Source organism: Carettochelys insculpta, chromosome 2 (genome assembly GCF_033958435.1).
Source record: "Carettochelys insculpta isolate YL-2023 chromosome 2, ASM3395843v1, whole genome shotgun sequence".
NCBI classification, from domain to species: Eukaryota; Metazoa; Chordata; order Testudines; family Carettochelyidae; genus Carettochelys; species Carettochelys insculpta.
The window spans coordinates 274,458,171-274,473,189 of record NC_134138.1 but is presented as its reverse complement, the minus strand read 5'-3'; the positions used below and the strand labels follow the sequence as shown (position 1 = coordinate 274,473,189).

General features: G+C 45.4%; 1 protein-coding gene and 1 long non-coding RNA gene across 4 annotated transcripts in view; one reads left to right on the top strand and one right to left on the bottom strand.

The window, feature by feature from the left end:
- The window catches only part of SMARCC1 (SWI/SNF related BAF chromatin remodeling complex subunit C1), a 153,155-nt gene extending 148,132 nt beyond the window's left edge, over positions 1-5,023 (bottom strand). Inside the window, exon 1 of one of the 2 annotated variants that reach the window (XM_074985235.1) lies at positions 4,784-5,023. In XM_074985235.1, the coding sequence (XP_074841336.1) occupies positions 4,784-5,023 (240 nt within the window). The remainder of the gene's footprint in view (positions 1-4,783) is intronic. The other variant, XM_074985236.1, reaches the window with a different exon arrangement.
- A 381-nt stretch (positions 5,024-5,404) lies between these two features.
- LOC142008172 (uncharacterized) lies at positions 5,405-13,157 on the top strand. 2 transcript variants are annotated; one of them, XR_012644094.1, is made up of 5 exons: positions 5,405-5,551; positions 8,531-8,633; positions 11,042-11,117; positions 11,647-11,741; positions 13,019-13,157. It is a non-coding gene; the product is annotated as an uncharacterized LOC142008172 (long non-coding RNA). The 2 variants fall into 2 exon arrangements; XR_012644095.1 differs by having other exon boundaries at positions 11,647-11,748; positions 13,019-13,033.
- The last annotated feature ends 1,862 nt before the right edge of the window (positions 13,158-15,019 follow it).

Below are 15,019 nucleotides of genomic sequence, written 5' to 3'. Positions count from 1 at the left end.
TAAAGCAGGGGTCAGCAACCTTTCCCAGGCAGGGTGCTGAAATTTGACCTTTTGACCTTTAGGTCCAAGGCCTGTGATACTTTCTAAAGTCACTAATAGTCTTACTTACAACAGCTTCATTAAGAAATAAACTAACATGCAGAGCTTTACCATTTAGGTGGTCGTTGGCAGTACTAGCTGGTATTTTGTCAATCCACAGGCGGCATGTCTTTGAACACGCTCCCAGATGCATGGAGTGGAGGAGTGGGGCTGAGCACCTGCCTTGCATGCAGATAAAAATTGGTTTGTGTGCCACTCTAGGCCCCTGTACCAGAGGTTGCCGACCCCAATCTAAAGGTAGATGTCACAAACCACTAAAATTAACACTAACAAAGTGGCCAAGGATTTAAGAAATCTGGGATACCTCACATTAATAGAACTGCCTGGGAGCAACTGGCACTGTTAATCTCTGTTGTAACTGTTTTGTGGCTAAATGGCAGACTTTGAGCACCACTGCCATCAATCCACCTCTTTGAAGCAGCACAGAAGGAATTTATTCAAATTTAAAGGAAATACAGAAACACTGTTTGCAAGATGCATCTAATTTTAGTGCTTTAATAGACTCATTTTGTTGAACAAAGCAAAGTTTTGTGGCTCAGATCACTTTGGTATTGTCAGAATCCCAAATCATACCGACTAATCAAATGCAATTGATAAGTTCATACCTCACAGCCAACCCTCACATATCCATCCACAAGGCTTGCATTCTGAGGCAGCACACCAGCTGTTTGCCCATTTGCTTTTATTGCAGATCTCCACCATACCATCTGTCAGTGCTTTTTGTAATCGTGAACCAGATTTTCAGAAGCACTGAGCACCCACAAACAGCTGCTAAACTTGGAAGTGCTTAACATTTCTGTAAATCATGTCCATGGATTGCATCTTTGGTCTGAAATCAACAATAAGTTTGACTAACACAGCCACTACAATGGACAGAAAAAAAAAATCAAATGCTCAGCTACAAAACAGAGAAGTGGTTAGGTGGCAAGCAGTACTACCGAAAATGATCTGAGGATAACAGATGATAAACTGAATGAGGTAACAACATGATGCAACTTTGAAAAAGGATAATATGGTGGCGGGGGCACTATTACTAGGAATCTCATGTGTAAGTCATGGGAGGACAGACTTCAAACTCCTTTAGACAAAGAGTTAATGGGCACGAAACAGACATAAAAACACTCCAGATCCACAAACCGGGTAGTCAACATTTTAATGGAGTGGGCCATTCTGTTAATGATGTAAGAGTTTGCGCGTAACTGAAGAAAAAATTTGCACACCACCCTTGAAAGGGAGACAGCCGAGCTGTCTTTTATATTCAAATTCGGCACATTAACACGTGGTTTGAACTGGGATGGGAATTTTCTGAGTCACTATAGGGGCTCATTTGCATACTTGGCTTAATCTAATTCTTGACACCCCCCCCCACTGCTCTACTCTCTGATTTGCTCACCTTGATCATTCTTTTCTGATTTGTCCTCCTTGATTACTGTTTTTGGTTCTCTGTGCCTTAAACATTGAGTCTGTTCTGGCATGGCTATGGTCTGACGAAGTGGGTCTGTCCCACGAAAGCTCACCTAACAAATTATTTTGTTAGTCTTTAAAATGCTACTTGATTGTTTTTTGTTTTGATCTTGTTCTTATGGACGCTGGTAGGGCCTCAGCTGGAGTATTGTGTCCAGTTCTAACTGTTACACTTTACACAAGACCTGGACAAAGAGAGTCCCAGAGAAGAGCTATAAAAATTAGGTTAATTTTGCTAAACCTGTTAAATGTTTAGTCTTAAGAAAACTAAAGGAGGGACTTGGTAACAGTCTTCAAATTATTAAGGGCAATTCTAAGTGAGGACACTTATCAACGGTTCTCCATATCACTACCACATAGCAGTGGCAGGGGAGATTTAAGTTAGATATGATGGAAAAACTAACTATCAGAGTACTTAAGCTCTGTAACATTCAAGAGATGTGGATTAGCCCATCATTGGAAGTAATAAGAACCCTTCTAGGACACTCTAGCTATATTTGGCTCTGCCCTCACAGGGGGATGGACTAGATGACTTCTCTAGGTCTCTTCCAGCTGTACATTTTCTGATTCTATAATCTTTGATGATTTTCTTATGTAGAGTTTGCAAAGTCAACACTTTTTGTACTAAAGAGACCAATAAATAGTTCTGGCATTAAACATCTGACGATTATGGTTAAAATTACCTTTATATTTAACAATGCATTGCTGTATTAAGCCTACACAATGATGGATCCGGGGCCTCTCCTGATGTGACTCTTAAGACACAGTAGAGTGAAAAAGTTCTTGATAATTTTTACATCTACAATCTAGAATCCAATGTGCAGCAGTGAAATTAGAAAAAGAACTATGTCAATATCACTTTGATGCAGTTGGTTGCAGAAAGCTCTGAAAAACAACAGGGCAGGAAATGATTTGATTTCCAAGGAAGGATTCAGACAAAGACCAACTCTACAGTATGTCCCCTTTCTGTCGATTTAAGGTAGTCAACTTTCTTGCTGCAGTGTCTTCTATACAAGAAGGTCTGCAGGGAGCTGCCCTCCTGTCAATTCCACCTATTTTTCTAACCCTGGTGGAATACCAGAGTTGACCAGAGAGTACCTGAAAGTTGATTTATCTTGTCTAAGCAGATATCGTAAATCGACTGCTGGCAGATCAGTTGCTGCAGTGTATACTGAAGACAAGTCCAAAGGCTGAATGGTAAAGTAGTTGACAAGTAATCCCCCTCTCACATTACCCAGGGACACTGATACGGAAATGTTGGGGAACTGAGAGAGAAAATATTCCTCTCTTACAAGGTTGAGAAATATTAATGGAACCTCACACTTAGAGGAACCAATTAGGACTTCGGTTGATATAAACAATTGTGCCCCAACGTAGTCCAGGAACAGCAGGTTTTCTAACCCCTTATCCCAGCAACTTAGGTGAAGAATGGAGAAATAACTGGCTTCTCATCTGAGCTTTGTTCCAGATAATATTTGTCAACTCTCTTCTAAAATTTGGATCAGAAGGCCTCCAGTGCTAAATATTTGATAAAACTTCAAAGGCTCATGTGAAATGTGACACAGGAAGAGGGAGAAGTTGATTGGACAAACCAGAGAAATACAGTATGTAGAGAAGTAAAAAGAAAATAAGGTGACGAACACAATGAATGGAAAGACTTGGGAAGAAAGAAAAGACACAAAAGAAATAATGCAGTACAACCAGCAATAACTTTACATGTTATTACAAGAAAAGACCTGGAGTGAGAAAGGGAGAGGAAAAAGTATAACAAAACCAACAGACATATAATTAAGTGTTTAAAGTTTTATTAAATAGGAAATTGATTAGAATGTTTTAATTACAATTTAGGAAGCATTAACAAGTGTTTTTTACATATATGGGACAACACTGGCTTTATAAAAGTACTGATCACACAAGTATACAATCAGAAAGTAACACGAGTGTTACAAATCAGTTTAAGAACAATTCTGCTATACCAGAACAAACCCTGGTGTAGGCAATTCTATTTTGACTTAAAAGTGGATTATTTTGGTTTAGCTTAAATTCGTAAGGAATCTGCTTCACCCAAATCAATAGTAATCACTGGAACTAATCTATGTTTGCCGCTGGGGTTTGCTCTGCTTTAAACACCGTGACATCATTAGTTAAACCAGTGCAAGACTACATGCAGATGAAGCCAGTCCTCACAACAGTGGCCACTGAGTACGTTTTTCAATTCTTGTTTTTATATGTAGACAACAGAGCCCTGACCCTAATAAGATTATAAAAAAAGGAAGGATTGTCCAGATAGTTAGGGTACCACCCTGGGACCCAGGAGAACTGGCTTCAATTCCCTGCTCTACCACACTTTCTCCAACATCTTAAGCAAGTCACCTTCTGAGTAAATTCTCATCTATAAAAAGGGATAACAGGACTTCACCTCTTTCTCTCCTAAGAGTGTATGAAGATAAACAGATTGTACTCACATACTACAGTAACATAGGCCATACAAGTATCTAAGCTAAAGAGCATCTCCAATACCTTTTATTTAAAACTGCAACCGTAAACCCCAGTTTCTCACCACTACAATCATGCTGAGCATAATCGGCACCTCATGCTCACTTGGCATAGTTTACAGTCCAGTGCATGTTCCAACAACAGCCGCACACAAAGAAACTATAGTGAAGAGTAAGACCAACGAAGTTCCCTGTAAAGTTGTGTAACTGGTGAAAACGAGGTCCAGCCTGATGGTGCAGGCTTCGATTCTGTGGCTTTTGTCAGGTTAAAGCCGTGATACGGGGCTAGGACAAGGGGAGCCCCCACAGCCCGGGGAGCAGAAGGCTCCAGGACCAGAGCAAGGCACAGGAACGTTACCAGCCCACCGATCGGTGAACCGGACCCCTCCCGCTCCCACTGAAAGGAACAGCTTAGCCCTTTGTTACCGCTCCCGGCCTACCCGGGGCGCTTCACCCTCTGGTCCAGCCCCGAAGCCGCCCGCCTCAGGTAGAATTTCCTCAGATTCCCCCCGCAGTTTCCCACGGGCCGGGCCAGGCCAAGCCGCCCCTCCATGGGGAGCTCCCCCCAGACCCTCCACCCCACCGGCACCTCCGCTCTCCAGGCCCCGAGGGCCGGCTAAGCCCGTCCTCAGGCGATTCCCGTCCCCAAACAGGCCCATCCCTTCCCGGGCGCTCCCTCAGATCCCCGCCCCTCCGTTCCCCTGTCCCCGAGGGCCGGGCCGCACCTTCTTGTAGTGCTTCCCCAGCCAGACCCGCACCGCGTCCAGCTGGGACACCGTCTCCGGGCTCTCCCAGAACTTGCCCGTGGGGCCGCCGTCCTTCCGCCGCGCTACCGACAGTGTCGCTAGCCCCGCCGCCGCCCCGGGGCCGGGCCCGCCACCTGCAGTCACTGCCGCTGCCATTGTTACCCTCGCCGAGCGCCGCCACCGCGGCCTTGCGCCTCCCACTCGCCTGCCGCCGCGCATGCGCCGAGCCCCGTACGCTCCGCCCCTTGGAGCATGCTCGGGAATCCCGCTCCCGGCCCCCGCCAGCGCCGTGCACGCGCCGGTTGCCCCCCTCCCGCGGCCGCCACCGCCTCTACGTCGGCACCCCGAGCCGCCCTCAATGCACGCGCCCCACGCGCCAGCTCTCTGTGCGCACGCGCTAGAGTCCCACTCGCCCCATCCAGCCTCTGTGTACGCTCGCTCTCGAGATCCAGACTAACCGCACGCCCCTCCCCCAACCCTGCTGTGCACGCATGCGTCAGGTCTCAACCGCCCGGCACGGGCCGCACGGCGCCTGTACGCACGTGCTGACTCACGCCGCTCATGTGCGCACGCGCCATGGGGGGGAGGGGGTCTGTGAGGCAGTTCTGCGCTCGGGCGGGCGGCTGGTCGGCCGTGTTGACGAGCCGGCCGTTGGGTTCTGCTCTCCTCGGAGGCCGCCCGCTCGGACCAGCCACGACGTCGGCTGCGCCCGCAGGCCGCTGCCTCGTGTGCTGGTAGCACCACAAGGTCGTTAGTCTGGCCAGGGAGTTCAGGCCCAGTGGAGACGGCAGCTGGGAGCTGAGGGGGGCGGTAGCTCGGGTGGCCCTGTCCCTTTGCCGAGCTGTGCCTTTTCATACCCGATCACCTTTGGGTCCTGCTTCCCCTCCCCCATCCCCTCTCCAAGCTCTCCCTCGTGGCTCCCCTTCCGCCTGTCTCTACGGATGATTAACCGTTTCGGCGCTGTTAGGATGAAAACAAAAAGGCAGTCCAGTAGCACGTCAAAGACTAACAATAATTTACTCGGTGGTGAGCTTTCGTGGGACAGACCCACTTCTTCAGCCCATAGCCAGACCAGACCCGACTCAGTATTTAAGGCACAGAGAACCAAAAATTGTAATCAAGGTTGACATCAGAAAAATAGTATCAAGGTGAGCAAATCAGAGAGCAAAGGGGGTGTGTCAAGAATTAGATAAAGCCAAGTATGCATAAGAGCCCCTGTAATAACCTAGAACATTCCCATCCTGGTTCATAGCACGTGTTAATGTGTTGAATTTGAATATAAAAGAGTTCAGCAGCCTCTCTTTCCAGACTGTTGTGAAAATTACTCTTCAGTTAAATGCAGACTTTCAGGTCATTAGCAGAATGGCCCATTCAAGTGCTGGCTGACAGGTTTGTGAATCGGGTTTTTATGTCTGTTTTATGCCTATTAATTCTTCATGTAAGAGTTTGAAGTCTGTCCAATATATAAAGCGTCTGGGCATTGTTGCCACATGATGGCATATATGATGTTAGTTGAGGAACATGAGAATGTGCCTATGATTCTGTGAATAACCTGGTTAGGTCCACTGATAGTATCTCCAGAACAGATACGTGGACAAACTTGGCAACGGGCTTTGTTACAAGGAAAAGTTCCAGGACTGGTGTTCCTGCAGTATAGACTGTGATTGTTGGTGAGAATCCTCGTAAGGTTGGGAGGTTGTCTGTAGAAGAGAACAGGCCTGTCACCTAGGGCCTTCTGGAGTGTGGCATCCTGATTAAGGATGGCTTGTAGATCTTTAATAATGCATTGCAGTCATTTGAGTTGGGGGCTGTAGGTAATGACCACTAATGTTCTGTTCTTGGCTTTTTTGGACCTATCTTGGAGTAGCTGGCCTCTAGGTATTCGCCTGGCCCTGTCAATTTTTTTTTTCTTTTTTTTTTTATTCTGGTGGGTAATTTAGGTTTATGAATATTTGTTAAAGATCGTGTAGTTTTCCATCTCTGTGGCCGTGTCTACACTAGCCAAAAACTTCGAAATGGCCATGCAAATGGCCATTTTGAAGTTTACTAATGAAGCGCTGAAATACATATTCAGTGCCTCATTAGCATGCAGGCGGCCGCGGCACTTCAAAATTGACGCAGCTCGCCGCTGCGTGACAGATGCTCATAGGAATAAGGGGACTTCAAAGTAGCCGGGGTCCTTTCGAAAAGGAGCCCCATCTGGACAAGCCGCGTGGCAGCGAGCCACATCAATTTCGAAGTGCCGCAGCCGCCCGCATGCTAATGAGGCGCTGATTATGTATTTCAGCACTTCATTAGTAAACTTCGAAATGGCCATTTGTATGGCCATTTCAAAGTTTTTGGCTAGTGTAGACATAGCCAGTCAGTAGGATCAGAGCAAATGAGATTGTACCTAAGGGCTTGACTGTAAACAAAGGATCTAATTGTGTGTGCAGGATGGACAACTAGAAGCGTGTAAGTAAGTATAGCGGTCAGTGAATTTCTGGTAGAGTGTGGTACCAATCAGGCCATACTTAATTTGTACTGCAGCATCCAGGAAATCTCTCTCTTGCATGGAGTAGTTGAAGCATAAGTTGATGGTAGGGTGCAGATTGCTAAAGTCTCTGTGGAATTCTTCTAGAGTCTCTATACCATGGGTCCAACTCATAAAGATGTCATCAATGTATCGTAAGTAGAGGAGGGTTGATAGGGGACGAGAGCTGAGGAATCGTTGTTCCAGGTCAGCCATAAATATATTAGCATATTATGGGGCCATGCGGGTGCCCATAGCAGTTCCACTAATCTGGAGGTATAAATCATCCCCAAATCAGAAATAATTGTGGGTGAGAACAAAGTTACAGAGATCAGACACCACCTTTGCTGTGGTGACATCAGGGATGGTATTCTTGATTGTTTGTAACCTCCCTCTCCACAGCCCATATGCTTTCCCTGCACCCAACCCCATACCCCAGAACCCCCTAATTCACTCAAAACACTCATACTTGGCCATTCCTCAGAGTTCATATCCCAGCTCCCAATCCAGTCTCGTCTTACACCAAAACTTACTGCACACCCCCTAAATTTCTACCCAAGCCTGGCTAGAGCCACCTCCTATATTACAAATCCCTTATTCCCTAGCCATACCCCACTGCCCATGCCACCAGCCTCCAGTTGGGTATCCAAAAAGAGCCAGAACCCTCACATCATCTGCTGCACCCTAACCTCCTACCCCACCTCAGGGAAAGTGACGGTGGGAGAGAGCTAGCAATAGTGCAAAGGGGAATAGAGTGAGTGGGGACACGGCTGCAGTGCAGGGCAGGGCACAGGGTCCCCCCAAAAATTTTAAATCAAAATGGGGTGCCATGATTTACTAAAGTTTGAAAACTGCTAATCTGCTACATTGTGTGTATGTGTTATTTCTCAACACTACTATTAGTGCCAGGAACCATACATTCAATTAAGATCAAAGGGTACACAGACCCTGAGGATAGCATTCGTATTAGGCTACGCAATAGCAGTATTTTATATTATATATATTTTTTTTTAAAAGTTCACTGCTTTTGGGTGTCCAGCTTTAAACCTGCCAAGACCCAATTTTCAGAAGATTTGTGTGACTATATTTCCAAGCCCCTACAAGCTGCAGGTGTTCAGCACCTCTGAAATTCAGACCTCGGGATCCAGTTGGGCATTTGATAAAAATAGGGGACACGAAATAATTTGGTTATTAACTTCTGTTTCCTGTCTCAGTTTTCCCACTAAAATGACTCCCATCACCTTCACCAAAATGCTTCATGACCTTTTCAGCTTGAAGACCAAAGTCTAACTCATTTGGAACCCCCTCTTTGTACAGGTGAGACTAAAGTGGCTGATTACTTTGTATGGCAAATGTGTCATTCAGTGCTAAATGCTTGTAAAATAACATAGCTTATATACAGGGAACTGTGTGTATGTGAGGTTACATTGACAAATCACAAGAAAATTGAACCTTAAGATAACGACCACTGCATTTCAGACAGGCCACCTTACCCTAGTCAGGTGGGTGCTATCTTATGAAGGGCTGGTGTACACCAATATACTAATCAGGGTGGAAGGAGTCTCTTGATGAGTTCCACCATGATTTCAACAGTTCCCACCCCACTATCAACCTCAGCCTGGACCATTCCACACAAGAGATCCACTTCCTGGACACTACTGTGCAAAGAAGTGATGGTAACAAACACCACCCTGTACCAGAAACCCACAGACTGCTATGCTTACCTGCATGCATCCAGCTTCCATCCAGGGCACACCACGTGATCCACTGTATACAGCCAAACACTAAAGGCACAACCACATTTATTCCAATCCCTCAGACAAACACCTACAAGACTTTTTATCAAGCTTTCCTGAAACTACAATACCCACCTATGGAAGTGGATAAACAGAGTGACAGAGCCAGACGTGTATCCAGAAGCCACCTGCTACAAGACAGGCTCAAAAAGGAAAACAAGAGAACGCTACTGGCCATCACATACAGCCCCCAGCTAAAACCTCTCCAGCGCATCATCACTGATGTACGACCCATCCTGGACAATGATCCTTCACTCTCACAGACCATGGGAGGCAGGCCAGTCCTCACCTTCTGTCAGCCCTCCAACCTGAAACAAATTCTCACCAGCAACTATAGACCACACCACAGTAACTCTAAGCCTGGACCCAAATCCCTGCAACAAACTTTGGTGACAACTCTGCTCACATATCTATACCAGCGACATCATCACAGGAAAACCACACCATCAGGGGCTCATTCACCTGCACATCTACTAATAATAATATAAGCCATCATATGCCAGCAGTGCCCCACTGCAATATACACTGGCCAAACCGGACAGTTGCAACGTAAAAGATTAAATGGACACACATCATATATCAGGAATGGTAACACGCAAAACCTGTAGGAGAGCACTTGAATCTCCCTGAACATTCAGTAACATTTAAAAGTAGCCATTGTGCAACAACAACAACAAAAAAAACCTTCAAAAACAGACTCCAAAGAGAAACTGTAGAGCTGCAATTCATTTGCAAATTTGACACCATCAACCAAGGATTGAACAGAAACGGGGAGCGTCTGGACAATTACAAAAGCAGTTTCTCCTCCACATTAGTTAATAAAAATAAGCCACATCCTCCCTGAATGAATTGACCTTGTCAGCTCTGGTCTTCCTTTTAACTGGGACTCTGTCCTTTTCAGGAGCCTATATATTTAGACCCTCCTCTGGAACCCCCACTCCTGCATCTGACAAAGTGGGTCTTTGCTCACGAAAGTTTATGCTCCAAAATATCTATTAGTTTATCAGGTGCCATAGGCAGTCTTGTTGTTTCTGTAGGAATCATTGTCCGAAACTGAAGATAAGTGAATAGTGAAAAAGTATTCATAATCATTTACTTGCATTCAGGATACCAGGTTGATGAGTCAACAGTGTGATGCTGTTGCAAAAAAAGCAAACATGATTTTGAGATGCATTAACAGGTATGTTGTGAACAAGACATGAGAAGTCATTTTTCCACTTTATGCTGTGCTGGTTAGCCTCAGCTGGAGTACTGTGTCCAATTCTGGGCACCATAGTTCAAGAAAGATGTGGAGAAATTAGAGAGGGTCCAGAAAAGAGCGGCAAGAATGATTAAAGGGCTAGAGAATGTGACCTATGAAGAAAGACTGAAAGAATTAGGCTTGTTTAGTTTGGAAAAGAGAAGATTAAAGGGTGACATGATCACAGTTTTCAGGTATCTAAAAGGGTGTCATAAGGAAGAGAGAGAAAACTTGTTCATCTTGTCCTCTGAGGATCGAACAAGAGGCAATGGACTTAAACTGCAGCAAGGGTGGTTTAGGTTGGACATTAGGAAAAAGTTTCTGTCAGGGTGGTCAAACAGTGGAATAAATTGCCAAGGGAAGTTGTGGAATCTCCATCACTGGAGATATTTAAGAACAGGTTAGATAAATGTCTGTCGGGGATAGTCTAGACAGTACTTGGTCCTGCCCTTAGGACAGGGGGCTGGACGCGATGGCCTCTCAAGGTCCCTTCTAATCCTAGAATTCTATGATTCTATCTTATTCATGTCCTTTTCCATAGGCTGGGATTCACACCAATGTCTGAGTAATGGCTTTTCAAGAAGCTACACATATTCTTATGTGAGGTGTCAAATTTTATGTATCAGTCTAGGCTGTATGTCTAACCAGATATATTCATGTTTTAAAAAAAGTTTTCATTATCCTTCCAGGAAGCAAAATCTGGATTAATCATATTCCAAGAATAGCAGATTCTTGAAGCATAACACAGGCCAGACTATATTCATGGTGAGTGTTCAAAAAGGAGTAAGGAAAAAATTAAAATACCCCCCAGTCTATAATTACATCACTATTTTAAATACATTTAATTGTAGAACTAGAGCCCTACAGGCTAGTTTTGGCCCATTTTATTCTTGCAACAGCTTTCAGATTCTTCATCTACATTTGTAATAGCGACAGAAATATGGTTTGTTTGGGTCAAGGTGATCTCATAAAGTAGTGCAAGAGCAGGCAAAATACAGTGCATGGGCCAGATCTAGCCCGTAGCCCAGTGGGAGCCTCAAGGAGGCTTCCTGCCTGCTCCTGTGCATGCTGCTGAGAATGGCCTAACTGTGGGGGCCATGTGCTTCTCTGAACACTAATGTGAGCAGGGGGAGGGAAAGGAGACGATCTGTGTGCTGCCCCCAAACCCCAGCACAATCTTGCAGCTCCCATCGGCTGGAAATCAGGATCGGGGTCCCATTGTAAGTAATACAATGCCTGCCATGATTATTGCATTCCTATATTCCTCTTTCCTATATTCCTATTTCCTCCTTAGTGCCAGGAGAGCAGAGAATACCTGCCAGGACAATATTGGAAACTCGGAAGGGTAATGATGTCCAATTATCAAGGAACAATGAAGAAATACCATGTGTATGATGTATAATGAATAAAGTATTTATCACTCTATTTGGCCAAAATGTGGGCTAAATGCTAGGTCCATTAGTTCTGGGATATAAACATTCCATCAATAGATTTGAATTGAGAAAGTAAAGAGGAGGATGTGTATCACATGTGAATATATTATAATGATGTCTACCTTAACACATTTCCAAACCTCCTTTCTAAATGCTAGTAATATAAAGTAATTCTGGAAGCTTTCTGACTCATCTTCCAGAAGGGCTCTCCAAAAATGGCTTAGTACTCTTCTTGTCCTCTAATCGTTGGGAGCCCTGCCCCCCTCCATACAATATACCCATGATATTTTCCTTCCCCAGTAAATCTGCTTTACAGTGGCTTGCCAACTAAAATCCATGATAGAGAACACCTTCACTCCCAACATAGATATCAACGAAGAAAAAGCTGTGAACGAGTTAGAAATTAATCTCTATCCTACCAGTTTCATTACATGCAGAATATAAACAAGAGCATCCATGACATGAACATTATTTGTAGTTTATTTTAAGGCAATTGATACAAGCATCACCTGTACAAGGCCAAGGGAACTTTGTTTTCACATACTCTTTATTTGCTTCCCTACCTGCATTTAAAAAGTAAAAGCCATGCAGCATTGTTCCCCATAGCTTTTTGAGTGTTTATCAGTTGATGATCTGACACTGATCTGACTGATTCCCTTGCACAATCTCTTGGTAATCATTTTCTAGTCCTCCTCCACCATGACAGTTGATAAAAAGCTACTGATGACTGGAAGTGGAACCAGGGAAACACCTTTTAACATACAGATGTTTGAATATCAAACAAAGTTAGAACAGCCTATTTGGTTTCCTCTCTATTGTTTGATTTTTGTTGTTTATTTTTAAACTCACCAGCTCTCTTGGTATTATCCTGGGCTGCTACAACTGTAACAGCATCTAACTTTCTTGCCAGCAAAGAATCTTTTTTCTGGACAGCAGAGAGTCCTCTAGGAGATCCAACACTTTATTTTTGCAGTGTACCCAAACTTCCCCAATCTGGGGAAGTGAGAACCCAATATGTGCTGCTGAGCATAGGTCTCATGTATGGTAGCACTATTTACTATTAGTGCTCTGTTGAACCAGCTTATCAGCCAAGCTTTTCATTCTGACGAAGTATGTGCCTAACACACACAACACATCACATAAGACAGGTCTTCATCTGTTGTTGGGCTGCTTTCCTGGGAAGCATCGCTGATCTGTGATCACCTTCGAGCTTTTATTTCCCTCTGTTTGCAGGTCCATATCTGAAACATGCGTCTCCCTGTAATCAGATATGCCACAGTCTGTAGCGTTACTCCTGATGACCTGCTTACTGCTACAGTCCCACTCGTGACAGCCACGTGTCTGCTTGCATCCACATTCACTTGGCTGGTACAGAAGAGCTTCGTAAGCTGCATCAGAGAGGGGAAATGTGTGTGGGTCCCAAGGTTGCACGCTGTGGGAGAGATGTGGAGACAAGAATGATTGGTGGAGAAAACCTAGAGTTACAGTACATGACATTCATTCATTCTCCCTACATCCTCAAATAAATCTCACACTTCAATTTAAACCACCAGATCTTCTCTCTGGAGCGGGGTGGTGGAGTAAAGTAGATGTTTTCAAAGAGCAGCAGAAGTTATGCAGCATAGAACTGATAGGCAAGCCTGCGGTTAAGAGTCTTAGTTGCAGCTGCTCATTTTTCTGTTGGGATCACAACTGCTACCCTTCTGGCCCTGTTTACCTCCATGATCTTTGGGGGTGGTCTTCCACAACACCAATGATGTCAAAAGACATTTTAAAAGTGAAGTTAGTGCCTGTACTCAGAAACAGGACTGGCACAGAAATCAGCAATGAGATCTTCAACCTCAAATGCCTGATTTGGAAGGATCATCTGTAAGGGAAAGAAGGGAGTTCAGTCCCTTTGGTACACTCAGTCATAGGTGTCAACTCCATAGGTCTGGGGTGGGGAACTTTTGAGTCAGGGGACACTGACCCATAGACTAATCAGCTGGAGGGGCCATACAAGTGAAAAGCAGCATTCCCCACCCACTCAAAAAGGGGAAAAAAAGAACAACTAACCCCTCACTGGTGTGATTGCTGACTGGAAAACAGAAAAAGGACACCTCATTTCTCTTGCAAACCACCCCCAGGGCTAGTATGTTTTATGGGCTCCCTAGGCTCTGGGGCGGGGCCAAAATGAGGGGTTCAGTTTGGGAGAGGGCTGTGAGAAAATGAGCTTGGGGGGTGGGGTCTGGGCAGGAGGGTGCAGAAGCAGGCTGGGAACTGGGAGGTCTATGTGGGAGGGAGGGTGCAGGAGTGGGCTGCAGGCCCTGGGTGGAAAAGGTGCAGGCCAATGGAGGGGAATGGAAGTCACAGGCTCGGGGAGCAGGATAAGGGTGTGGAGTCAGGGTGGGAAGGATGGTGCGGAAAGGGAATGAGAGTAGGGGTCTGAGCAGGAGGAAGGATGCAAGAAAGAGAGAGAGGGTGCAGGCATAGTCAAGGGGCATGCAGTTTGGGTGACAGGAGTGTAGCTTACCTGGGCAGCACCCCTTGAAGCACGCGGCTCTGCACTCTCCCCCCACTGGTCCCAGGCATCACCCTCTGCTGGTCTGATTGGCTGGAATTCCAGCAAATCTGAACGGTGGGAGGAAGTCTCTGGGCAGTAATGCTGCTGCCACTGCCCCCTCCCCTTTCCTCACATGAGGGAACTGGCCATGGATTGCCTGATCTGGCATATGAGGTTCAAGGTGCCCCACCCCCCCACAGGCCAAATGCTGAGAAGCGGAGACCCGACCTTCGGGATCTGAATCCAGACAACACATGGTCCAGATCTGAACTGCTAGCTGAAAGTTTACCAGCCCTGCCATAGGTGCTCTAGTCCTGGTGGGTAGCTCTTTATTTCCTTCCCCATCCCCTGACCAAAATGACTCTGGAGACACTTAAACTGAGCCAATTCAGTGACAATGGATCACAAACTAACTCTAATCTTGAGTCTTAAATATCACCAGGATGGTAAAGATTTCCGAACTTAGCATTAAGTTTAGGTTTATTTTAGCATCTGCATGTTCTGCTACCCATGTTACAAAAGGACATATGCACTGGAGTAAGCTTCGAAAACACATTTTTGCATGTGTTTGTATACAGCAAACCCCCGCTTTATGCATCTTCACAGTGCGTGAAACTTGCTTTAACGCAAGTGTCACACAACGTGAAGCTGCTGGGCTGTCAGCCTGCCTAGCTTCCCACAGCAGCAGGGAG